Source organism: Fistularia commersonii, chromosome 1 (genome assembly GCF_037954325.1).
Source record: "Fistularia commersonii isolate RoL2024-O1a breed Wild chromosome 1, RoL_Fcom_v1.0, whole genome shotgun sequence".
Taxonomy (NCBI): domain Eukaryota; kingdom Metazoa; phylum Chordata; class Actinopteri; order Syngnathiformes; family Fistulariidae; genus Fistularia; species Fistularia commersonii.
The window spans coordinates 19,651,990-19,677,592 of NC_141284.1; the positions used below are offsets into that span (position 1 = coordinate 19,651,990).

A 25,603-nucleotide genomic window follows, 5' to 3' on the forward strand; every position below is an offset into this window, starting at 1 on the left:
ACATCATCACTAAAAACTCATTTCTCATCCATGAATCTCAAGATTTTCACTCACTCCATTCTGTACTCCTCTCAGCCTGCACTCGGGGTACTGGAGGGGCTGGAGCCTATCCCGCCTTTGATTGGATGAGAGGTGGGGTTCACCCTGGACCAATCACAGGGCTGGATATAGACGTACAGCCTTTCACCCTCTCATTCACGCATACCAGAGACAAACCACACTGTCCTAATCTTTAAACAGAAAATAAACATGCTTGTGTTTATTTCCCCTTCATCACAAACGGCGGTGTGAGTCCGGGGGGTGACGGATCCTTGCTCAGCATGCAGGAGGCCACGTGCACGACAGAAATGCCAACATTCTCAGGATATTCTCCGGAGAGAGGCATCGGCGTTTAGTTTGCGTCGGCGCGAGCGCGTGCGGAGGAGTCTCACTCCGAAAGCGTCACAGCTTCGACTACCCTCATGCCACCGAAGTTTGATGACATTTGTCGAAAAAAAAGCTTTTACACAAGTGTAAATATTGTAAAAGCGCTGACTTAACGCATGTCGGCTTGGAGGAGGCCACCATATTCGGAATATGCGCGTCTCTTCCAGCTCTGGACCAACTCGGACCGCTGGAATGCAGCTAGAGATGTTTCCCTCTATCTTCTGGACTCACGTGCCCGTGGGCGCAGAGGTATGGGTGCATCCAAATTATTTTCTCTCCCGACTCATAGATGGAGCAACAGGGATGGAAAAAACACACCTGTGAGGGCTGGAGGTCACCTGCCTCCATCTGTCCAACGGCCAATCGGCTGCCTCCATTTAACCCACAGCCAATCACCTGCCTCCATCTAACCCTCTCACACCAACTACCTTCCTGTGCTCTTTCCCCTCCATCCATAAACCTCCTCTCTGGTCTTCCTTCAGACCTCCTGCCTGGCAAGTCCAACCTCCTTCCACCCAGATCTTCTCCATCCCTTCTCTGTCCATGTCCAAACCATCTCACTGTGATTTTATCTCCAGAACATCTACCATGGGGTCAGTGGACTTGCTGCCACATCTAAAGCGTGATGGCTCCACCCTAAGATCAGACATGTGGGTCTCTTCTGGTACCTGCAGCTCCAGTTTGCCCGTTGATGCTGAAAGCCAGGGTGCTGTTCTCCAACTGCTCCAGGGGAATCTGGTCCAGGCTGGTCTCCGGATCTTCCAGGTAGGCGTTCCCTCCTCCACCCGCCGCGATCAGCAAGGGCACCATCTCATCACCCTCCATCTGGCAACACGGAATCACCCGCTCACTGCATCTCCATCCTTATGGGTTTAGAGAATGTTCTCTAAACGGGATCCGGGATGCTCGGCGAACGCGTGACGAAAGAAACCGAGCGGGAGTCGGGAAAGCAGCCTCGTGGGGTTCGGGTACAATTCTTCAAAAATCAGGCACCGTGTTATATGCCATCACCTTGAAGATGTAGGTAGCTCCTCCGCCGCCGCCTCCTCCTCCAGCCCACTCGGCGCCGCCCTCCCCCCTGGCTTCATCTTCAATCACCGAAGACTCCCCCAGGCAGATCTTCTGGGTTTGGGTGTTTCTCTGCACCGAAGGAGGTAAGACAGTCAGAGGCGCAAAGGAGAGATGATCCTCACAGAGAAACAAATCCGCCAATATTTCATGGAGCTCCCGTTCCAGGCTGTCTCCTCCCCCGGGGGAGATATCGAGCCGGCGGCTGGTTCTCGGCACACTCACCCCGGGGCACGCGTCCTCTCCTTGGTGACCCACCAGGATGTAGAGTATATCTCCTTTCTCCAGAGGAAACACGGCAGATATGAAGATCCCGTGGTTCCGTTTGTTGTGATTCTTGGCTCCTTTCCCCCCGACCGCCCCGTAAGCCGAGATCCTGAGGAGGGTCAGAAGACCACGGGAGGGTCAGGCGCTGTGACCGGAGACGGGCCCTCCATCGGGCCACGTTCCCCGGGCATTACCTATCACAGGGGTGGGCAAACCACGGCCCGCGGGCCAAATCCAGTCCGTTGGTCTTTTTAAACCGGCCCGCCAAAGATCGGGACAGATTTCATACTTGATATGAATGATTGAATGATTGGATCAATGAATGTGGGAGCTCAAACAGGAGATTATATCATTTTTGGAGCTACTCGAGAATTTTCCTGAGCTGAATGACACAGATTGGCCTTGTGATTTAGCCTTTACTGTGGACATACTGACACGCATGAATAAAGAGGACGTGGAGCCATAAGGGAAAAAGCAGTTTGTGCATGAAATACAAGAAAACGTCAGAGCCTTCAAAAACAGGCTGGTTTTATTTTCAAAGCAAATGTCGGAAGAGTCTGATGTGTAACTTTTAAAAGTCAAAAGGTTTGCCCACCCCTGCCCTATCAGGTCTTCTGGTGGCACCTGGACTTGGTTTCTCTCTTTGAAGACTCCCCTCTTCTCGTTCCAGAGGGTCCTCGGTTCTACCAGACCGTAGCGGATGAACACCGGAGATGCCCGACAGTCTGTTAGAACTACAGAACGACTTCGAGGAGAGAAACTAAACTAAGGCTGGAAGTCTGGAGGAAAGCGAACTCAATGCCATCACCCTGACAATAAGCTTGAATCTGATCTGATCTGATCCAATGAGACCTTCGTGGTCTCATTGCCGCTTTGCTTTCAGCATGAAAATGGTGCTCTCCTTCTTTTCCAAACCTCACTTCCATCTGGGCATGCATTTAGGAGAAGCAAAACTCTCACTGGTATCTGTTGGTGGCAGGAACCCTCCACATTTGGACCCCTTTCAGCGGCCCCTCCTTCCCCACCGTCACGTTGACGTTCTTGTTCCTGTAGGTGCTGTCACACTGGGCCTGGGTTGGCCCGTATGGGCCGCTGGCGCCGCACGAGTTGAAAACCCAAGTCATGAGGGAGACCTCTGCGGGAATACAACCGGGGACCGAGTCAGCGAGGTGCTGGTTCAACCAGACAGATGTCAGAAGGCTCACGTGCGTCCGGGTCAGGGGGTCGGCCGCCCGCGACGAGTATTGATTTCGAGTTGATATTATTTTAGATCGAAAATTGTGGCGATGGCGTAACATTACAATTTGATGCTGCTCAAAGTAGCACATGACTTACTGAGTGTTTACAGCTGTGACGTGCAGACGCTGCGCTGAAGAGGTTCACGAGAAAACATCACATTGATCGGATAAAGGAACATGTTGATTGGCTGTTTTTTTTGCATATATATATTTTACATCGTTCAGTGAGAAAGAAGTTTTTATCGGATTGACAACTGATTGCACGCACAAGCAGACGCCAACTTTGCTCCTAAATACAAAGAGAACTCGAATAGACAAGTATTTTATTTGGAAGTAACTTTCAAACCAGTGTCTTTTTTTTCCCCACTTCAGTTTTGTTGCATGCAGAAACGGAATTTCATTTTCTCCGTGGATTTCATAAACGTAACACACAATAGTTCTTTTTTTTGCATATGTAGGAAAAAGGTAAGAGCTGTTCAGAATTAATCCTGCATCCGATGCTACCTGAGGCCGACGGCTCGGGGAGGGGGCTCAGGAAGTCCTTCAGGTCTGCCATGGGCATGATGGAGTTAAGATCTGCAGAGAAAAAGCCAAAAAATATCTGAAAAAATAAAACATTGAAAGAAACAGTCGTATTTGAATGTCAAAGCAATTTCATAAATTGAACATCATATCGGTCGTTAAAGTCTCACCCAATAGGAAACAACCACATATCACTTTTATAAGCGAGCTTCTCCACTATCATTCAATAGCAGCTGCGTTTGAATTGGACCGAACAGAAACAGATGGGGCCACATCTGCTCTTGGTTAATATTAATGGTCAAATTTGTCAGCCGTGTATCAACCATGGGAAAAGCTGAAATCCATCTTATACCATCTCCGAGGAGCGCTGAGGGCTTTCAGCGTCCTCTCTCATCATCTTAAATGTCTCCCTGCGAAGAGAACGTGCTACGCGTCGCCACATCGGCGATGCCTCGTCGTTTGGACTTGCGTCCACGTTATCGAGAGCTCCGACGCTTCACCTGGATGCGGGCGGATTTTTCACCTGAGCAAATCCCACAGGGTCTCAAAATGGCTTCCGGAAGGAAGGAGCACGCCAAGCTGTAGATTACATCTAGTTCGTAATGAATGACAGAGACCTCCTTGCATAAAGCCGGAGATCACACGGCAGAGCTAACTTTTGTCTCTTTCCGCACCAACGTGATCACTTCCATATTCTATTATGTCATCGACATCGATGGGACATTGAGACATTTCATTGTAATCGCCTTGTTAATTCTTCGGTCGTGTCCGAAATATGTTGTGTGATCTCGCGTCGACTTTTTGTCTTTTTTTTTTTTTTTTCCCATCCAAATTGAGAACATTCGCCCTCAAAGTCCAAGATGAAACTCCGAGCGAAATGTCAAGACATTCCTATCGCGGGAACATGTGGTGGTACGAAGAAACAACACAATGACACCGCCGAAGGAATGCGGGCGGACGCTTTTACTGTCCTTTGGAAGCTGCGTGCGCGCAATAAAACGCATCATTATTTACCCTTATGTCACATCCAATCCTTGAAATTGGCATCAAACGCACTGGCCGGAGCGAAAGACAGCAGTTATCAATTAATCATCTGCCAGCCTTAGCGTGCAGGAGGAGTCCTAATTGGCTCCATCAGGCATTTAGCTTATCATCGTCGAGCAGTTAATGAATCACCAGCGGCAGCGCAGTCAAATGATCACTTCTCCGAACATGAATATCTCAAAGTTCCCGTTGAATAGTAACCAGGCGACCCTTCAAAAAGCATACGATTAAATGCCCGGGTTCGTTCTCGAGAACTTCTTGAGATGTTACGACTCCACGCAAGCGTCAAGCGGCAACCGGGAACCGGCTTCACACTCGCAAGAACCCTTTACCTGTGTCGAAGCAGGCCGCGCCGACGGCAATGTCATCGAGGGCGATGTCAGCCACCGAATCCCGTCCCCACACGGCCTTCACCTTGATACGGAAGCTGGAGCGCAAAACGTCACGTCAGTTGGAGTCCCAAATTGCGAGATAAGAGTCCACGGGTGTATCGTGTACTCGTCGTTACCCGTGATGAAGGCCAGTCAGCTGTAGGATGACATCCTCCCAGTCGTCTCTGGACTGGCGGTTCCTCTCCCACACCAGCGGCGCTGAGACGGTTCCATTTTCCTCGATCGCCACCAGCAAGGAGCCGTTAAAGTTTCCAAACAGATACAAAGAAAAGTGCATCTGCGCGGAGAGAGCGGACGGTGAACCAGCAACTCCCTTCGGGGAAATAGACTTATTAGGGAAAAGGAAGGTTTGAATTATGAACCTGACAGGCAGCGGAGGAGACCGGGGGCGGGAAAAAGGAGCTTTGAATGGACGCCTCTTGCACAGAACTGCTCTCTTTTACCCGTAGAAGCAGAAAGTGCCCTGGAGGAGGAAAAAGCCCAACAGCCGTGAGTGAATATACACTTACACCTTATGAAGTCATCCAGCAGACGTACTACACCGGTAAAGAAAATAGCAACGTGGTTGAATTTCAGATTTGAGTCGATTTTCCGCCGACTGAAGGGGAAGCCGGGATCGTCCGGAGGGGGAGTATTTTGTCGGTGCCTCGGATGGATTTGAAATGATACTAAACAGCCATTGCTGTTGCGCTTACTTTCATGCTGGCTGAAGATAACAATCGGTTTCAGCGGGCACGCTTGTTGTCAAAGATTTCTAGAAGGTTGGGCACCGTGGCGGACCGGGAGATAGATCCAAGTCATACTTCTTCTTTAAGATAAAGCCATCAGTTAATGCTTAGTTTGGCCGGTGCAGACATATTGCGAAGCTAAATTCACGTGACCTATATAAACCTCCAAGGTCATAGGGGGCTTATGCCTGTGGCTGAACTACAGCAGGGTGGCTGTCTGCTTTGTTTGCGGAAAGTACGATGACAGACGAGAAGAAAAATAACAGCTGATGAAACTTTGGGATGTTGATTTATTATGTCCTCACCACTAGAGTCTTATTCAGTATCACTAACATTGCCACGGTGAGTTACACTCCAATAATAGTGTCTCATTTTCAGCATGAATATTGTTTCAATGAAACAGATGTGTTCTGGAGTTCCAGGAATGCGTGTTCAACGAAGTGAAGCGAGAGTGTCTTTAGGGGCAAGGTTTGTGTGAGGATTGTTTTTGGGTGGCGAAACCAGTGCCAGCGCATCCAGAGAGCCAGAGGAAGCCTTGTTGCTCAGTATGACTGAGTGATCTCATATGGTAGCAGCGCCGTGAAGCGTGCATTTCATCTACATCTGGGCTTGAAAAGGAAAATCCTGTTTGAGACAAACGGGGTTTGACACGAAGGTATGAGCAAACACACATGCACACACTCAACCGACCTGGAGTGCTCTGCAGAGTGACGCCCTGCACGTCCCCTCTCTCCAGCAGCTCCTTTCCAGCCACCCTCCTCCACGCTGAAGGTTGCCTGGACACGGACCACCCACATGCGTCCTGGTCAAATGAACAGTAGGAGCCGAACGGAAGAGCACCTTTGGAGGGGAGGAAGCAGACACAAACAAAGCTTTCAGCTCGTCCACCGACTCACCACTTGGAGTGTTCGAGTCCCCTCGGAAATAATCCGCACCGAGGCGAGGATCAGATCGAGTTAAAGTCGTTGTAAAACGGCACTTTGTTTACTTCCTCACAGAAAGGCCCATCGTCAGAGGCTACTCGAGGATCACAATTCAGGTGAAAATAATCAGGATTCAAAGGGAAAGGAAACGGCTGTTAGATGACATCTATCGTGACACCAGAGCAGAGAAGGGGAACAAATGCCCTGCTGAAAAAAATTCATTTGTAAAGGATATGATACCATAATGAGGGAACTTGTATCAGTCAAGGGTTGTGGCTAACCAAATGCCTGGGGCCGACGCCTGACCGGGTCATCAAAAACCGAACCTGTAATCCCTGTAATCGACCCAAATTTGTGGCCTTTGGGATACACCCCGCCGTCCCGGTGCTTCCAGTGCGTCTTCGTAAGTCAGAGAAGCATTTACAAAGCAGCAGTGTGGCCGTCACAGAAAACATAATACCAACTGAGCCGCAGGTCCAATGGTGGTGGGCCACTGGACAAATTAAATCTGGACTGCGTCTGGAGCCCTCGCCCTGGGGTCCCCCTTTAACACCCGTGACGGCCAGAGGACGCTGATTTCATTGCTGGCTTGAGATAGGCTGCTCCGGACTCCGGTTGGTATTGTGCTTCTTCTTCTCTGCATGGGTTACTGATGTTTTCCAAAGCACTTAATGAATTGAAACATGTAATCAAATAATCTGCTTTGTATTGGAACACCAGATTTTGCAAGTGCATGAGAACGAAGAAATGAATATGTGTATGTATATGATTTTGAGATGGCTATTTGGTAGAGTGGTCACCTCTGACTTCCGACCACTGGTAATTCGGATCTATGTGGCCGAATTGCACTTCTCGTCGGTCGCTTTGGATAAAAGCGTCTGCCGAATGATTGTAATGTAATGTAAAAATGTAATGAGAAACACTTTGGAAGCTAAGGTTATGAGGGTTCTGCATCCCATATTGGCGGACAGCACCATACGACCTCGGTGTCCAGTATTGGCAGTCCAATCTTGGCTTCTCGTGACCACTGAAGTCTTTTCTGACTCTCCTTCATTATGACGCCGGCTGAAAGATACCACCTGTGCTTATACCATGAACTTTGCACCGAAACCGTGATCCGGTGCAGAATGGATCTCGGTTAGGACGGCCCTGCACCTTGAATCGCTCCGACCGCATCTCATTTTCAAACACCCACCTGGGACAAATAGTGACAAATATGTGCCGGGTGAAAGCATCTCAGAGGCCCAACACAATTGCACTATTCACACCATTGGTGCCGAAGTCACCCTCCCTTCCGGGATATCCGGCGTGCAGATAATAAAACTTAGCTGCGAAGAGGGCCGACTCAATCTGCGATGAGGTGTCACGCCGCCAAGCTAACCGTGAGCATCATGAGGTTTCCATCCGAGCAGCCGGAGCACTTCAGTGGGGGGAAGCGTACAAGGTCTGCCCAGAGCCCGGAGGAGGGAGGACAATCAGACGGCCTGATTAGGCCGCTGCAGATGGAAACTCATCATTTCCCTGCATGATCCAAGGGTAATTTAAAAGAAAACAGCAAGTTTCGGAGAACCTGAGTCCAACCGCAGACCAAAAGGGCGTGAAATTCAATCAGATCAACATTTTGGGAAGAGCATACAACAGATGTTTTAGGTTATTGTTTTGTTTTACTTTTTTTTTTTTTTTCAAAATCTTAATAAAAACCTTGAATGTGATATTTTGAGCACTTTAAAAAACCGCAAACACCCTCAACGCCAATTAAAGACCGCAGACAATGCAACTTTATCTTATAATAAATGTTATTATGCAAAAACGGGTTCCATATAGACTCCACACTTTAAGATATGAATCCATCATCTGCATTTCCATTCATATGCGGGCGAAGAGGTGGCACTGATGCATCAACTGTGTGCATAATTTCCGGTGCCTCCAGTTCACGACTGGACAAGTCATCAGGGTTTTACAAAACAGCTATTTATGGATCATTAAGTGTCTGTATTCCGGGGGGGGGGGGGGGGGCGCTCTGTGAGTCACGTCTAACTGTCCACCCACAGTCGCAGGAGATAAAGCCCTTGACGGGCCGGGCATCCAGCGAGAAGACGTCATCGAAGCAGTACTCACCACAGAGGAAGCCCTCGTCTTCTCCGAAAGGACAGTCCGTGTGGAAATTACACACCAGGCTCGGGTCAACGCAGTATTCGGAATCTCCGCAGAAGAAAGACTCCCCGCAGTCCATGCCGGGGTTGATGAAGTCTTCATCTTCATCTGCACAGTCATAGGAAATATACACAGAGCTCAACATGGACACCCCACAGTCTGTACAAATCAGTGTCAGGAGCTGAATCTGTGGATGGAATGCGGACCTCGGTTTCATGACAGGAACAGGTGGACATTCTGGAGAGATGTGGTGTTTAGTCTCCTGTTATGTCCAATGCCTCCACCATTTTGATGTTAGCTCAGGTAATATAAAGGACTCTCAGAGTAACCTCCTCCACCTTCTTCATCTCAACCGTGGTTCCTCTCCTTCCCAGAGCATATCTCCTCCTCTCTAGATTCTCCTCCACTAGCTCCCCACGCCACATCACATCACATCACAATGTCATCTGCAAACATTATCATAGTCCACATAGGTTCCTGTCTCGCTTTATCTGCCTGCCTTTCCATCACCACTGCAAACAAGAGGGGGCTCGGAGCTGATCCCTGATGCACTCCCTTCACCGTGGTAAAGTACCGGTACAACCTCAGATCTGCTTCTCCTCCAGCTACATCTATTGGATGTAGCGGTGAACACACACCCGGAGCGACCCCTGTGAATTCAAATGAAGAGTTCCTTTGGATTTGTCCGGTCGGTGCTGTCGGGAGGCTGAGGGCCGCTGAGCTGACGGGTACGTCTGCAGCACGTGTGTGACTGATATGATGGGATATCTTGAAGATATTACGAATAACGCTCCAGCGCTTCATGAAGAAAGCTACATCCTGGCCCGCCACCCTCTGGGCACCCGCTGGCTGACCCCCGTGTACGTCCATCTGTCCGTTCTCTCACCTCCCGCTGTCTTTCTTGCTTTTAGCATTCACTCGACCTTTTGTCGTTTGTTTTGGGTACCTCGCTTTTTAAATGCAGCGTTTCTTGAACGCCTGCTTTTCAGCCCATCACGCCCTGCTAACTCCACCTCTATTCTTCTGTCCGCATCGGGAGCTTTGGTTACATCAGCCCCTCTCAGAACCGGATCCGCTCTCCTTAACACCCTAACATTGAGCAAAAAAGCCTTGGTCCTTCACCAACTGGTTCGTGTTGGGCAATTGTTTACAGAAACCTGGCAACAACCGAAGGGTGAATCACTTTCTGCCTGCTAGAACCATGAGGCCCATCCATCTTCTCAGTGATAGTCACTTTAATTCATCTGGGATTACAGGCTCTGGGAATTCACCGAAGATTCACTGAAGGACGCCCCCATTTACGTAAACCTACTGATATTTCCTTCTGGAAAAGGTCTGATTCCCACGGCACCTTCTCCTCTCGCTATCTAACAACTCAATGATGTCAAAACTCAATGAACATTGATTCACCTCCCTGCGGGACTCCGTTCTATCTTCACAAGATCTACTGAGGACCTCTGTTAGCTCTCAGATCTCACGCAGGAGTCTCTGAGGCAACTCTCAGCCTCCAGGAACCTTCTCCCTGAGGCCTCACAACCTCGGACTCGGTCGCCCACCCCTGCTCCATACTTTACCCTGCAAAGGGTGACGCTACTTTGGGCTACAGAGTGCTTGGAGAAGATCCTCCTTCTCGCTTTTATAATCGATTATTCACCTTTGATTTGGAAGCCTATCCTTCCATCAGGTGGCAGGAAATGTCCGCTGACCCACCTGATTCACAGTCCACAAGGTCCAGGGAGTCCACAGCCACAGAGACACCACCTTTTCCCACACAGGAGTTAGGAGAGTAGAGGAGAGTCACCTGGAAGGGATAATCCACCTGACCGATGGCAGCCTCCAGGAGGTTCCACCCCGCCCTGCATCAGAAAGATATATACAGGTGATATATGTGACTTCCTCCTGGAGTAACCACACACACACACACACACACACACACACACAAACATGCACAGTCTCCTCCACTTTTGATTACTGTGCAGACCCGCGACAAGCTAATGCAAGGACCAGCGAATTAACATGTATCTTTGTATTGGATTACATTTCCTGTTCTCCAGCGGTTAAATGTCATACTCACAGGCGTGTGCAGAAAATTTTATGCGACGACACATCTTTCATCTCTTACTTTATCACGGTATCTGCATATCTAAATATGCAATTTTTTTTTTTTTTTGTAGAAAAGCAAAGAAAATACATCTCCGTAGCAGGAGGGCACGTTCACTGCGATGGACAAGTTCTTTACATCCGAGAATAAATGATGAAAGCAAATGAATGCAAAGCACCGCCACGGCATTCGGCTAAAAGCCGCCCCTCGTGGAACCCGGGGGCTGCTTTAATTGTTGAGTACATCTAGAGACCCAATCTATAAGGGTGTGCGGAGCAACATAGGGCTGGGAAAATGAAACCGCAGCCTGTTTTCTTTGCCGTAATGGAATTGCGAAGTCCATTACTGCGACACACACTCACACACGCATATACTCAGAGGCCATTGCACAGACTTATTGCCAATGCTGCTCTATCCTCTTGCTGTCTTGAGCAATTATATATATGAATAGAGATTCAGACACAAGTGCTTTAGCTTCTGCTCATTAGATGAGTAGGAAATACCTGTCTTCTAACCACAACAGTTTTTGTTTTACGGTGCACAGGTGCAATGATCTGTAAAGATACGGGTTATTTGGGCTGCGCATGTGTTTGCCGACCTGCGCTCGCCCCCCCTCCGGCGGGCGAGAGGCGCGGCGCTCTCGGCCGAGCCCGATGGAATCCGCGTGACCAGGAGCGTCAGGTTTCCCGCCGCCGGCCCGGCCTCGTTTACGGCCAGGCGCAAAATGCAGCGCCTGTCACTCCTCCGTAGAACCGGGCTGGTCAGGCGGTACGTACAACCCCCGGCAGCCTCGGGGGCAGGGCTGAGCAGGAGGAAGTGCCCTGGGGAAATAAACAGCAAAGGTCGGACAGTTTTACGGGCGCCTCGTCATCCTGTCGAGAGCTTCGGAGACGAGGCAACGAGGAGAAGCGCGGGAAGGACATCGGCGCATTCGACCCCCTGCGACTCACCATCAGAGCTTCCCTCTGAGTGATCCGTCGCCGGCGTCCTTCCGGCGGCGCCCCTCTCCAGTTCGCTCGGAGAAACCACCGACCAGTCGCTTTGGCCGCTGCTGTTTGACGAAGTCCAGAGGCACGGGGACTCAAAATCGCAGGAGGAGACTGGAAGGCGGAGGAGACCAGAAGGGAAGAGCTGAAGAGCTGCCACAGCCATCAGGGTCCGAGGCTGACGGGATACCCCGGGCGCACAAAGGCGTTTATATCTTTGGTGGGTCTGGCGTCCGGGAGCCGGTGCTCATACAACCGGAGGAGGAACAATGTGTGCCACAGGCCGGGAGTCCAGGTCATCGCTCCCACCGCATATCAGGACACCGACGCTAATCACTTCCCGGCTCGTGGCTTCGGATTTCCTCCCGCTTTAATTGAACGGGAAAGCCTTTTTATGAGTCGTGTGTGTGTCGCCGGCGGACAGGATGGGAATGGAGGAGGCGTGTGAGTCGTCATGTGATGCCGGCGGAGGAAGCAGCCGCCGCCTTGAGGAGCCCCTCTGGGGGCCGGAAGCCGGACATGTAGCCGGGCACATTATGAAGGGCTGATGAAGAGCCTGGGCCTCCTCATCCTCACAGTAACTCTGTCATTACCAGGGACTGGAGACCGACTCTTCACTGAGGAGGTGGCTTTTAATACCACCAGTCTGTCACTGGGTGCGTGAGAGGGATTTTTATGTGTGTGTGTGAGTGTGTGGATGGATGCATGTAAGAGACTTCATATGTGTGTGTGTGTGTGTGTGTGTGGGTTGTGTGTGAGACTTCATATGAGTGTGTGCACGAGTGTGTGTGAGTGCGAGAGAGTGATTTAAAGGGAGAAGATGAATGGGACACTCACTTTGTGGGTCACCGCTTGTGTCGAGGTGATGAGCAAACAGCTGGTCTGAGATGTTCTCCTCCAGGAACCTGTCCATCAGCGCCTGGCAGGAGCTGCTGACTGAGAGGAGAGAGGGAGGTTCTCATGAGTTCTCCGTCTGCAGGCCTTCAGAGAGGAGAGATCTGTGAGGGGGTCCCTGCTCTGGGACCTCTGACCTCTGAGGACCAGGAAGGCCAAACCTGAGAGCAGGTTCAGCCTCCAGGATGAAGACCCTCTCAGTCAACAACGGACTAAATATACTCACACATTACAAGAGTAACGTGATATAGGCATACAACCATTCACACAGTTAGATGATGTAGGGTCTCCAGTGAACCTCCTGCATGTTTCTGGACTGTGGGAGGAACTTGAAGAACCCGGAGGAACCCCGCACAGGAACAGGGGGGAACATGGAAACTTGGAATCCAACCAGGGACCCTCTTGCTGCAAAGGCTCTAAGTGGGTCTTCAGCTTTGTTTTGAAGGATGACCAGATCAGGCCTGCCGGTCAGGAGGCAGACGGCTCCCCAGAGGAGGCTTCGGCTGCTCCGTCAGCCTTATTTTAAGGATTGCCTTAAAAGATTGATCTCTGCTTTCTACTGGCTGACGGTGCAATATCACATCTTAGCTGTTTGAGGAGAACGTAAGCTGAGAAGCTCACCTAAGCGTTTACAGGTGTCACTCCGAAGACCCGATCGAACGCGGCCGCAGGTTTTGAAGGTGTTCAGCCCGGTGGCTCCCCGACCGGTGTCCGAGCCCGATGCATGCCGGGACGTGGAAGCTGGGGAGCCGCTCCCGAAATAGGACCGGCAAAGAGTGACCGAAGCAACAGATCTGGTTTTGTTCTTGGGGGCGGGGGGGTCTCCGGACACGGCTGCGACTCTAACACGAGCGAGTGCACGTCACACGTGACCCGGCATTCAGCGCACTAACCGGCATGACCGCCAAACAATGAGGAAGAAGCTGGTATCTCTGCGGGTCATCGTGACTCGGCCCCCCGCCGCCGCCCCCCGAACACTGCCGGGACTGTGCCGGGACGCCCCGAGGCAAGGTCACGCAAGGTCAAGCAGGACAAATCAAATTACTATTAAGGCGATTTATTAAAAGCAGTCATGTCGCTGCCATTCAATGGCGGTCAGGGAAGAAAAGGAGGACAGATTCGTGAATGACGAGAGCGGAAGAAACATTAAGAGACTATTATTATCAGAAAATTGCAGTTTTTTTTGGTGGCGGGGGGGAAACCCCCTGATAAGTCCGACCAGCTTCCGCCGACCGCCGGCCCGGGCGTCCGCCGTTTGCTTTGTCCAGCTTAGATTGAAAAAACAGCGGCCCGGAAAAAACAAGATGAAAAAGGAGCTGAAAAGACAAACGGAGAAGGGAATGAGCTGAGCGGACGTCCCCACCTCCGGCTACGGCCCGGGTTCCCTCCTCCGGGAGGAGGGGAGCGTAGGCGAGAGGACGGTTTCTGGTCGGATTTAGCCGCGGGCCGGATCTCTGAAGTCAAAGTTTGACGAGTACGGAAGCGGCTGGTTGGCAGGGGCCCCGGGGGTCAGCGAGGGCCCGGCCGCCGCCGCCGCCGCCACTGCTCAGCGCCATCCTTTCTCTCCCTCACACTGCCAGCTATTTTTCCATGGTCCCACCACATGACCGGGCTCAAAGCACAAGGGAACGCGTCACATCTGCTCCGATCCTCGGGCCCGTCTGAAACATGTCATGTGAACACTGGTTGGCTGTCATGTCGAATAACGGCGCGGCGCTCTGCGGAAAAGGCACCGCAGGGACGGCTGTTTGAACGTGTCGGCGTCGAGGCATCCTCTAAATGACGCTTGACTGGAAACAGCGGTGTGCGGCGGCGCTCGTGACTCGGCCCGGGCCGCGCTGGCACGGCAGAGCTGCGGAGCGTTTGGAAACCAGCACGGATCGGGCGTCGGCAGAAAAACGTCCCCGTGTGTCCAAACAGAGGGGAGAACATGAATCCGGCCCGCGGCCTTTGAATACAAGGATACGTGAGAGAGCGCCGCAGATTTGGGCCACATGTGAAAGATGGATGTCTGCAGAGACTCGATGAGCGGCAGACGGCCGGCGGGCTGGACCTCCATGGTTTGGACCACTCGCACGGACACGGAGACACATCCGACCATTCATCTTCTCATCCACACATCTGGACAATGTCGGGTCGTGTTTGGTCGTGTTTGGACTGTGAGAGGAACCCGGAGGAGCCCCACGCAGACACGTGGAGAACATGGAGACTCCACACAGAAGTGGGAATCCGACCAGCAACCAACTGGCTGTGAGGAGGAAGCACCGACCACTGCACCACCTCCACTCCGACGGCTGTTGATGTTCACGTGATATTATCTCATCTGAACTGGTATGAAGACTGGAGCAGAGGCTGACAGCATAAATAGACAACATAAATAAAGGGCTTGTAGGAAAAACAAATAAAAATCAAGCTAAAACAAAAAAGGGCATATTTAAGGAACATGATGAATTATAACATTTTTTGTAACACAATTCTACCACTAATGATCAGCGCTGGAGGTTGATGGCGCTCTATGAAGATCGTTGCTGGACGGAATCAGCAAGATGATCCATGAATGGCTGCCAAATGCCAGAGAATTGATCAAGACTGTCCATCAGACCATATGGAATTCTCTCCGTATCCAGTAGACCAGTGAGCACAGTTGACAGAGTTTTAGATTCAGGTACAACTTCCAGAGTCTTAGTATTACCGTCTTTGCCATTACCGGATCGCACATATCGGTACTTTGCATGGAGGCACAGCGGCTCAGCTGGGAGGAAGGAAACCCAAAGCCATCTCAGGATCGGGTTCAAACACACAGGCATACGTGTCAGCAAACCACCGGAGTCTATTAGTGGATTAGTACGGAGCTGTTGGATGGATGGATGGATGGATGGATGGATGGATGGATGGATGGATGGATGGATGGATGGATGGATGGATGGATGGATGGATGGATGGATGGATGGATGGATGGATGGATGGATGGATGGATGGATGGATTTTGTTTTTTTTACTGTTTATACAATTTCCTGCTATTATTTATTATAGTTATGTTTGACTTGAAACTCTGGCACAACAATTTCCTTCGGGATGAATAAAGTTGTTCTTATTCTTATTCTTATTCTTATTCTTATTCTCTTATTCTTATTCTTATTGATGGATGGATGGATGGCTCACAGACTGTAAGCAAGTTCACTCAATCATTATGAACTACCCCCGTTGAATGCAACCTCCTGAATAAGTAGGAATGAATACTCGATTATTTCAATCGAAACATGGACGTTATTTCCTGGTTCTGGGGATTCTTCGCTTCCCAGCTCTTGTCAGTCCGTCAATTACACCAAAATTAACAATTTCCGACGGCTTGCGGAGGAGAGGCCAGATGCGCACCGAGGTGGAATGACACCGGACACTGTTAAATATGGGTCAAAGAATGCTTAGAAATAACTCTCTTCTAAAGAATGTGGTCCACATGCAATCTGAGGAGTTCAGTGATCATCCACACAGATAATGTACATCTACCTCTTGGCGTGGAAAACCAGCGGAATGGATTCGAGCGAGCGTCCGTGCCAAATCAGTTATCTCCCTGGCTTCGCTTCTTCTCGGCTTAACGATCACAATTCCTTGAATAAAAGAGTTTGGAGTTCAGAGCCTTTCTGGTGCCTTTGGACCGGCATTGGTGTTTTTCAGACTCTTGATTCATCATCTCCCTGCAACTGTTTAGCATGGTCTGGATTCTCTATAATCCATATAATTCCCCCAGAGGCCGGCGAAGAGAGAGAGCTGCTGATCTGACTCGAATTCAACATTTAACAACTTCACTGTAACAAAGTCGAGCGAGTAGAAGTCACGGTGAGGTGAAAAAAACAACTTCAATGAAAACAAGCCCCAAATTTATACGAGACAGACAAACTACTCACAAACGTGCCGTGGATATAAACTTCAAAAGGAACACGGCCATGTGTGCGGCCAATAGAATTTAAGTATTCTTTGGGTTAAACGGTAAATACTTTCCCATGTCTTCGTGTTTCAGCGTTGCAACTGCTTGCAAGTGTGCAATTAATAGGCTCGATAAAGTGGGTGAGAGAACATGTTACTTCTTTTACGAGAACGGCGTAAAAAAACAGAATAAGTAAATGAAAAGGTCCCAGCCGGAGTCAACTTCGACCCTGAGGGAAGCGTCATTTGGACCGAACGTTTGAAACGCAACGCTGGACACGGAAACACAACAAGACATCTGCTGGGAGACGACGGCTCTACGTCTAGTTCTTTGTCTCGATGCGCGGCCCTGTGGTCGATGCCATCGCACCTGGGATAGGCTCCGCCCCCTCCACCACCCTGAGTGCAGGATAAGTGGCGTGGAGGGGGAATAACTGAAAGATGTCGCGTGAACAGGTTCCACGGAGCATGCGGGTCGTATTGAATGTCCCACAGAGTCTCACTCTTCATGAATATACACTACTAGAAGGTGGATGTCGCCCCGATCCCTGCCGAGTTTCCAAATCTCACAAGGCTACGTGTTCAGTTCCTGGTAAGAATGAGCTTGTATGTCCACCTAAACCAGCCTGTTGCTGAGCCTTACCTTATCGGTCACTGGACGACCAAGAAATGGAGACAACAAATACATGTTGTGCTTCGCTTCTTTACCTCATGGAGTGAGACAGTCGGACGAACGGGGTCAAGAGAGATTACCGATGGGAACCGTCGGACCCGGCGCCGATTGGCCGCGGAGGACCGGGAAACTGATCAGACCAAGACCGCCATTCGAGGGACACGGACGACCTCAGGACACAAAACTCGCGGTTTAAATCATCCGCGCATGAAAGGAGACGCTCTGCTGCAGATTCTGACGCCGGAGCCAAACGAAACGGTTCCCGCTGCCTCATCCCTTAGGTGGTTTTACACCGTAAACAGAGACGCCGAATCCCAACCAAGAGCATGTGACTTCCAATAACATACCAGGCATTCTGTAATCAGAGGCGTGATGCGTGTAATAACAGCGAGGGGCTGCTCTGCCGGTCCGCACTTTTTACAGGCCATGACTCTGAAATGAACAAGCGGCCCCCTCTAAATTTCTCCGTATTCTCCCGATATTCCAGACTCCCGAGTGCACAAGCACAGCAACTGAGGGGTGTGCAAGTAACATGTGACCAGACCTGCGCTGACGGGCGTCATCTGTGCATCTGGACGACAGACATACGGGTTTGTTCTGGAATAAGAAGTGGGTCTGAAACAGATCCCAGACGAGGGGAAATGGCGAGGGAACCTCGAGGACTCCGGTTCCCAAAACCGCTGGAGAGGTGGTTCGGGACGATGTGCCACTCACACTCGAGCAGAGATACAAAGTTTCTGATCTTCCTGGGGGTTTCATTCATTCATGAATTAATTCTCACAGAGCCTCTCGGTTAAATGCATGAACCAAGCCAAAGAAAAAACTCCGGCGTTCGCGCAGAAGAGGTTCGCGCTGTCGTTTGACGTCCACGTTCCCGCTTGATTGAATTTAGTACTTTGTCTTTGTTTGCACGACTTTTCATGAGGACTCCGACCAAACTGTGCGCACTCTTGCTAAAAGTACGGTATTTTCATCTTCACGGCGACCTCCGAGAGGCTTTCTGCGCCAACACGCTCCTCTAAATAAGCCATTCATGCGCAATGAATCAGACTTTTGGTATTTCCAAAAGAATTAAGCCCCATAATTCAATTTGCAATTTAATTGGTTGCAGCTTGGCTCCGGTTAGCTGCGACAGGGAACCGGTACGCAGTAGTTCGCACACATCCTTGTTTTTTTTTTTTCCATCGTGTCTTACATCCCTCCCCGCTTTTAATCGCTTGTTACACGCCGATAAAGGAGCACTTTAATTTGGAAATATTCGGGACGAGCGTGGCGATAGATTTCTTTGTCCCAGACGGAAAAGTCTTCTCATTGAGAGCTGCTGCACGTCATCTGATGCGACTTCGGCAAAAATAAACAGTCCAAAGGGTGGGACTTGTTTTCACTGGAATGCATATTTCATAATTATATCCAAATACCGCGGTGTCGAGTTGATATCGATCACATATATTTCGGGAGGACGGTGAATACGATAGGGTCCAGTACAACAAACACCCCGGTGGAGTCGGCGGTAAACGTCGGAGAGAATTATTACATTCTGGGCGTCGATGCGTGAATCGAGAAGCAATAAATGCCGGCGAAGTGCAAAAAGGTGAAAAAGATCGAGATGGACGATCCGCCACGAGCGCTCGGCTCTGGAAGCAAAATAAACCATAACTTATCCTTACTTTAATTTGTATGATTGTAGAAAATATGAGCTGTAAGAAAAGGCGCGTTGCCAGCGCCGGAGCCACGGTCACGTCTCCGACGCCCCGCGGTTCCCCTCCGCTCTGTGATACTGCATGTTTCATCATCTTTTAGTTTGCGGGACGAAAACGCCGCAGATTTACTGCTTTGCTTCACTCAGACGGTTCTCATCGGCCGTGTCTCCAAGAGAAGGCAGCTGTTTCCCCCTAAGAAGGTCGGACGAGCGAGCCACCAGCTCGCTGGGAAACATGTGGCTGCGAAAGGTCCGTATGTGGACGACGGAGCCCGTAAAAGGAGATTAAAGAGGGCTGAAATTCGATCCTATTAAATCTTATATTTATATACTACCATTTGAGCAGTTGTTGCGAACACATTCAGGTCATTTCGCTCTACACGAGACCAGGCGTGACCCCGAGGGGAACTTCAACTCTCGGGGTCTGCATCGGGTTAGATGGAAAGCGTCCGAAATGCAAACAAAAGTGATCGTGTCTCTCCAGTTCGTGCAAAAAGCGTGCGATCCGGCCGTGCACTCAGGAGATACGTGGCTACGGAGCAGGCTTCCGCATTCCCCACGTCTCCTCCAATGCCTCTGCTCTCCCTATGACTCCTCCGAGGGGGGAAAGGAGCCGGCCGTCGCCCTTTCAGACTCACATTTTTATAATTCACCATTTCATCGCCGGCATTTGCAGGAAATCTGGACAGGATCAGCTGCGGGTGTCTGTCAGAACATCCGCCGGACTCGACCCAACCGGCATCGGCCTCTGACGGTAGCGCCGGCGCTGCGCTTGCCGGTCGCCCCCGGCGACGTGAGGTACCGTCAAAAAAGGCTTGCGTTTGTTTTCGTCCACTCTCCGTTTTGTTGTTCGCGTCTTTCGATCGACGTCGACAAGTTTAACGCGCCGATCCATCCAAGCGCTGCGCAGAGCCACGCCGGTGGCCAGCTGGACCGCCGGCCGTGCAATCTGTCAAAAGCAGCGGTATTTCCCGTCCACAGCCAGCGCTGGACGGATGCACTCTCTGATAGGGGTACTTCTCGGTCTCGTGGCGAGCCAATGCGACCCTTACCTTTATCATAGAACAAACAGCAGAGTCTGACAAAGCCAAAGCACTGATTTAGGTCACAGCATCGCTCGAAACAACCACAGGCAGACCCTGGGTGACTCACTTGTTTGCCTCAGTAGAATTAATGAATATCTGCGACCCGCTGATTTAGAGACTTTTTCCCTGACAGTACGCCGAAGCAAGTTTTGCTCCAGCGCAGAAAAATTCAAAACACAAGGTCAAATCCATTCAATTGTTGCCGGGTGACCAAATATTTGTTGCCTTTTTTTTTTTTTCCGCGCGACGTGACCAACAGAATCGCACTGCGAGGCGAAGATGTTTCAGATTCCCCCGAAAGACGGACGCAAGCTGAATGCGAGCCGCCTGCCCGTCCGTCAGCCGTTATCATGAATCTAAGCCCTTTTCGGGGCAGATCGGGATCCGCGGAGCTGCGCTTTCACAGAGAATCCACGCCCGGCGGTCGTGACGTATTCGGCTTCCCTCGGCCGGCATTCACGCTTCCAAAAACTCTGGCCTGAGCCGCTGTTGGTGCCGCCTTCGACCTCACCTCTCCATGGGATGACCTGCATCATGAGAGATGATGGAAGCCCAGCAAGAGCTTGAATAAAGAATTTGAATGATCTCTCATAAATGCTCATCTTCAGCTCCAGCATAAGGAACTGTGAAGGTCCCGTAGTTAAACCATTTTCCTCAGCGGTTTCAGACAGATTCATCCTCTCCAAACACTCGTCCTTCTTGACGATCAGTAAACAAAAGCTTTGGCGATATGGAAAAGGAAGGAATCCTGGTGAATTTTGAGAAGTGAAATAAGTGTACTTGGAAGGTAAAAGCCAATATATAGAGAGAAAAGGGTCTGCCAGCTCCGGGCCTGGAGATCAGGTCACACATCAGCAGGACATCTGAGTCCTGCAGTGCTGCAGATGTTCAGCAGGAACCTGCAGGACACACTGGAGATATTTATTGTGATGGTCAAGCACATGTAGACTGACGGAGTTATAACCGGTTCAATATTTCATCTCTGGAGCCTATCCCGGCTGTGATCGGACAAGAGGCGGGTTCAGCCAGGACCAATCACAGGGCCGATAGAAAGACATCCCTCTCATTCACACGTCTGGACAATGCAGGGTCTCCAATGAAGCTCCCGCATGTGTTTGGTCCGTGGCAGGAACCCAGAGAACCCTGAAGAACCCCACGCAGAAACGAAGGAGAACATGGAGACTCCACACAGAAAGACCCCTGTGGGAATCCAATCTAGCGGTGAGGAAGCAGCGCTGCTGCTCCACCGTGGTGAAATGTAACATTGATTGCTAGTTGACCATTTTGCTCCTCACGCTTTCCACTGTCAGGTCCCCTTGAAGACCTTCTCTGAGCTGAGGAAGCCTCTGGGAGGGGAGGTGAAAGGATGAACCACGACTCGGACGACTGAGGACCTCCATGGAAATCTTCATAACTTGTGTCGCTGAAGTTTTTCATGGAGCCCCTCTATGCTTGTTTGCAATGGATCCTCACACACACACACACACACACACACACACCATGAGTGGATGGAGCACTCCATGAGTGAGATGGATGGGAAGAAGAATGTTGAATGAATGTGAAGACTGATGAGATGTCAGAGGTGCTCCACTGGAGTCTGGTGTTCTACAGAGTCACGGCAGCATCTGCAGCATTGAGATCTCTATCTCAGAGCCTCCTTGAGGGCTGGAGACCTCTGGGAGGACAGGATTGACATGGTGCTTCTTTCTTTTGGCCTCGTAGCTCTTGCCTGTTGCTGTTTGAACGGCAGGGAGAACAAACGCGTCTGTAGCCTCCACTGCACGGTGGAGTTGATCAGGTGTAAGAGAAGGTGGGTCTGCCCAGCAGGGTGTGGACGTGAAGCTCCCATCCGATCTTCAGATTCTGATCATGTGTAGATTGCAGAATAAGCACACAGGCTGGCACGGCTTTCACGGGGAGTGTGAAGGACGCTCACGCTTAGTGGTCAATCATAACAAACACAGGGTTTTCGCTAATCAACCCGTGAGGCGCAACTCGCTGCCGAGCGAAGCTTCATCACACACTCGTCCGGGACGAGCCGGACCGAGCCCGGATCCTCCCGTGACCTCACCGCTCGTATGGTTCGTCAGGACGCCGAACGATCGAAACGCCGCCGGCCGAAACGACGCCCTGACGTCCGCGGAGAACAGGGACAGGGGCTCTTTCTGTTACGGGGATTCTAATGGACGGGAAAAATATACGTTTTTTTTTGTCTTGTGGAATAGATCCGCCGGTGACGCGCACGCCTTCCAGGAAGCAGTTTCAGACTAGAGATGGGGCCGGATGGATGTTTGTCTCCGTTCGGTGTGGAGGTTGAACTCCCCGGAGAACCAGGTTTCCCGCTGTGTTCCATAAATACCAGGAGCTAAGGGGAGACACGGGCCGGAGGTGGCTGGAGGCCTCGCTCCAGAACATGGAACCTCAGCGTTAGCAGGTTTCCCGCTCCCTGCCGTGATGAAGCGTGTGTGAGGTGTTTCCGCTATCGCCGCCGGAACGATTTTCCCGGCCGCGGCTGGAATCTAAATATGTGGCCGCCGTCGAAGAACACGATCCTCTCTGCCGAGCGAAGCTTCTCACCGGCAGTGTTTCTCCACAAAGCTACATGGTCAAATTCTGTCCTTGAAACCCGGGTGAATTATTTTGGCTAATTTATTACGGAGCTTTTCACCCGCGGCCAGATACGTCTCCGTTTTCTGGCCCCCTCTGAAACCTCCATGGTTAACAAAATATCGGTAGAAGGGTTTTTGTTTTGTTTTTTCTAAGCAGAAGCTGCCAAAAACCAGAGCGACGCCAACATCTCCAGCTGCATATTTACAAGTTTTCAACTCAATACCCCTGAAGCTGCCGGCGGGTCCCGGCGGCTCGCTGAAGACGATCACTTAGACAACGTAGAACAATATGTTCGTTAAATATTTATCAAACTCCGAGAACGATCTGTGTCGAAGGCGGTAGATTACGCACATGAAATATTCCTATCATTTGTTTCCATATTCCACAGCGCGCAAGAATTTACAATTCTTCACTGCCTAGTTTTCCACCGCAGTCCTTGGGGTTCTAAATCCAAACCAAACGGGCCTGGTTGCTGATACTGGACCGGGACCCGCTTTTCAGAATATTTGCAATGAGACAAATCACCGCGGAGGCTCTTTGAGCGGGTTTTCAAAGGGGATGTGGAAAGGAGCTTCCAGAGAAACATCTTCCCGAACCTAAACGGCGGAGGGGAGCCGGGCGGAGCACCTGTGAGCGGAGGAGTTAACCGCTCTCCTCCTCCTTGCCCACAGCTGTCTGCAGGGCATTCACGTAAAAATCGAGCTCATAGACGCGGACGTCCCTCACCCTGTCGTTCAGTGTTAGAATAAGGAGGAGAACGCAGAGGCGGTTCTTTGCACGGCGCATCTCTGTCTCACAACATCTCCCTTTGCATCTTCACACACAAACGCCATCCAGCCCCGCAAAGGCAGCAGATACAGAAGCTCTGGAGAAACACTCGACAAGCGCCGGCTTTTATTCCAGTGTGTCCCATTTAATCATGTTTTTACAGGAGCATCTTCATGCCTCCGTTAAGAATTGAGGTAAAGCTTCAATTCGAAGCCCAGGAAAGTCGGCAGAAAAGCACACGCGTCTGCACGTGTGTGTGTGTGTGTGTGTGTGTGTGTGTGTGTATTTTGATGCAGTTCAGAATCCAGGAAATGTACCATTTCCTGTCGTTAAAACGGAGGCCCGGGGTCTCGTGGCCCCCCGTGACTGACTGACCCGCCGTCTCCCGCTGATTATCGTTCGGTATTGATGGCCCTTTTTTCTCCACGGACGCTCCACAGATGGAAAACACGCACCGCATTTCTTTCTTTTTCACTTGAGTTTCCCCGAAGACGCGATGCCGGTCGCTCCGAGCACAGCAGGAAGTCGGCACGTCTCGACATGGTTTCGGAGTCATCGAAAAAAAAGCCGATGTCCGGCGTTACTGGCCTGGCGCTCCTCAAACCTCGGGGTTCCAGGGGGCCGGAGGGGGACCTTCTCACCGCAGAAAGGTCATCACCTTCTATCGGATTCTCTCGCTGTTTAGGTGAGAATGATCGGTGTTTTCACTGCTACGCGATCCGACGCTCTGCTCCGCCAAACCGAACACGGTCAGACGGATCGGATGGGTGCTCCGCTGGCTCTGGAGGTCCAGGGAGGCTGCATCTACATCCACAGAGGCGGGCAAAGGTCGTCATATGGGAGTTGTTCTACCAAAAGCGCGTCCCGGCCTGAGGTCCCGGCGTGGTCCTTCACACAGCAAAACCAAGAATAATGCTTGTTTTCTCAAGACCGGCCGCCATAATCCTGCTTGAAGACCAATGGGTCCAAACCTGTGGGCGCGGCAGGAGGTTCAGCGCCAGTGAGGTGACTCACGCTGGTCGGGAAGAGGATAAGGAGAGGAAGGGAGCGCAGGCAGAGAATTCAAAACTAAGCGGTGGCGAATCCGACCCGGGCCGACACGCCTGAGGTGAACTAACATGGGAACATCGGGGCGGACTCTGTGACGGCGCTGCGAATGGAGCAAGAGAGATGGTTATGGTGTATGTGTGTGTGACCACAATGCCCCTGCTGGACACGCACGCACGCACGCACGCACGCACGCTCGCTGACACACACTTGGCTCAGATGACCTGAGGGCCCTGGGCAAACATAAGCCTCCTCCGGTGTAAAATGTCACATTTCCTGCAGGAAAAAATGGAACCATGCGCAATTTCAAGTCCCCCAGGGTCTAACTTCCCCCCTATACTATTCGTCTGGGGGAACTATTACTGGATGTATTGCTGTTGTGCCTCAAGAGGTGTCAACTTTTCCAACTGTCCCAAACGCACGGCGGGGGTGCGAAGCCCCGAGCCGCGCTGCGGGACTGCGAGGCATCGGGGCTCCTCCCGGCCGGCCCCGCCGCTGCAGCCGGGCGCACCCTCCGGAGCCCGACGCGTCCCGAAGCCGCCACAGCCTCCGGACCCACAGCTCGGCGTGCACGGCGTGCACGGTAGAAGCGGACGCGAAGCGAAAGCGGCCGAAGAGCGACCGGAGCGGACCGGAGACGGAGGCTCACCTATGAGCAGCACGGCCGGGAGCAGGGTCCTCTGCCGGCCCCTGCGCTCCATGGCTCGGCCCCGCGGAGGATCCGGCAGCAGTCCGCGTGTTTCTCGGCACCTTCACGGCCTCATCTACCATTCCCCCCCGGGAGAGGAGGAGAGCAGGAGGAGCGGAAGAGAAGAGCCAGCTTAGATCGCTCCTGCGGAGTGCAGCTGTTGCGCCAAGTTGCGCACTGATACTCATTCCAGGGATGCTGATGCTGCTGCCGGTGACGACAGCCCTCCTCCCTCCCTCCCTCCTCCCACCATCCCTCCTCCCTCCTTCCATCCTTCCCTCTCTCTCTCTCTCTCTCTCTGCACGTGTGTGCGTGCGTGTGTGTGTGTATGAACGTGTGCGTATTGAGAGCTTGCTGTAGGAGACT

At 51.3% G+C, this 25,603-nt stretch overlaps 1 protein-coding gene across 2 annotated transcripts in view; it reads right to left on the reverse strand.

Moving 5' to 3' along the window:
• ltk (leukocyte receptor tyrosine kinase) overlaps positions 1 to 25,388 on the reverse strand; it is a 38,497-nt gene extending 13,109 nt beyond the window's left edge. For both annotated transcript variants that reach the window (XM_086153288.1, XM_086153277.1), the window contains exons 1-15: positions 25,199 to 25,388; positions 12,687 to 12,785; positions 11,814 to 11,963; positions 11,462 to 11,684; positions 10,473 to 10,618; positions 8,727 to 8,870; positions 6,376 to 6,525; positions 5,320 to 5,420; positions 5,074 to 5,234; positions 4,898 to 4,992; positions 3,504 to 3,575; positions 2,722 to 2,896; positions 1,720 to 1,870; positions 1,438 to 1,566; positions 1,095 to 1,251 (exon numbers count right to left, since the gene is read on the reverse strand). In XM_086153288.1, coding sequence (XP_086009414.1) covers positions 1,095 to 1,251; positions 1,438 to 1,566; positions 1,720 to 1,870; positions 2,722 to 2,896; positions 3,504 to 3,575; positions 4,898 to 4,992; positions 5,074 to 5,234; positions 5,320 to 5,420; positions 6,376 to 6,525; positions 8,727 to 8,870; positions 10,473 to 10,618; positions 11,462 to 11,684; positions 11,814 to 11,963; positions 12,687 to 12,785; positions 25,199 to 25,250 — 2,005 coding nt within the window. In that variant the 5' untranslated portion in view covers positions 25,251 to 25,388. The remainder of the gene's footprint in view (positions 1 to 1,094; positions 1,252 to 1,437; positions 1,567 to 1,719; positions 1,871 to 2,721; positions 2,897 to 3,503; positions 3,576 to 4,897; positions 4,993 to 5,073; positions 5,235 to 5,319; positions 5,421 to 6,375; positions 6,526 to 8,726; positions 8,871 to 10,472; positions 10,619 to 11,461; positions 11,685 to 11,813; positions 11,964 to 12,686; positions 12,786 to 25,198) is intronic.
• Between the last annotated feature and the right edge of the window lie 215 nt (positions 25,389 to 25,603).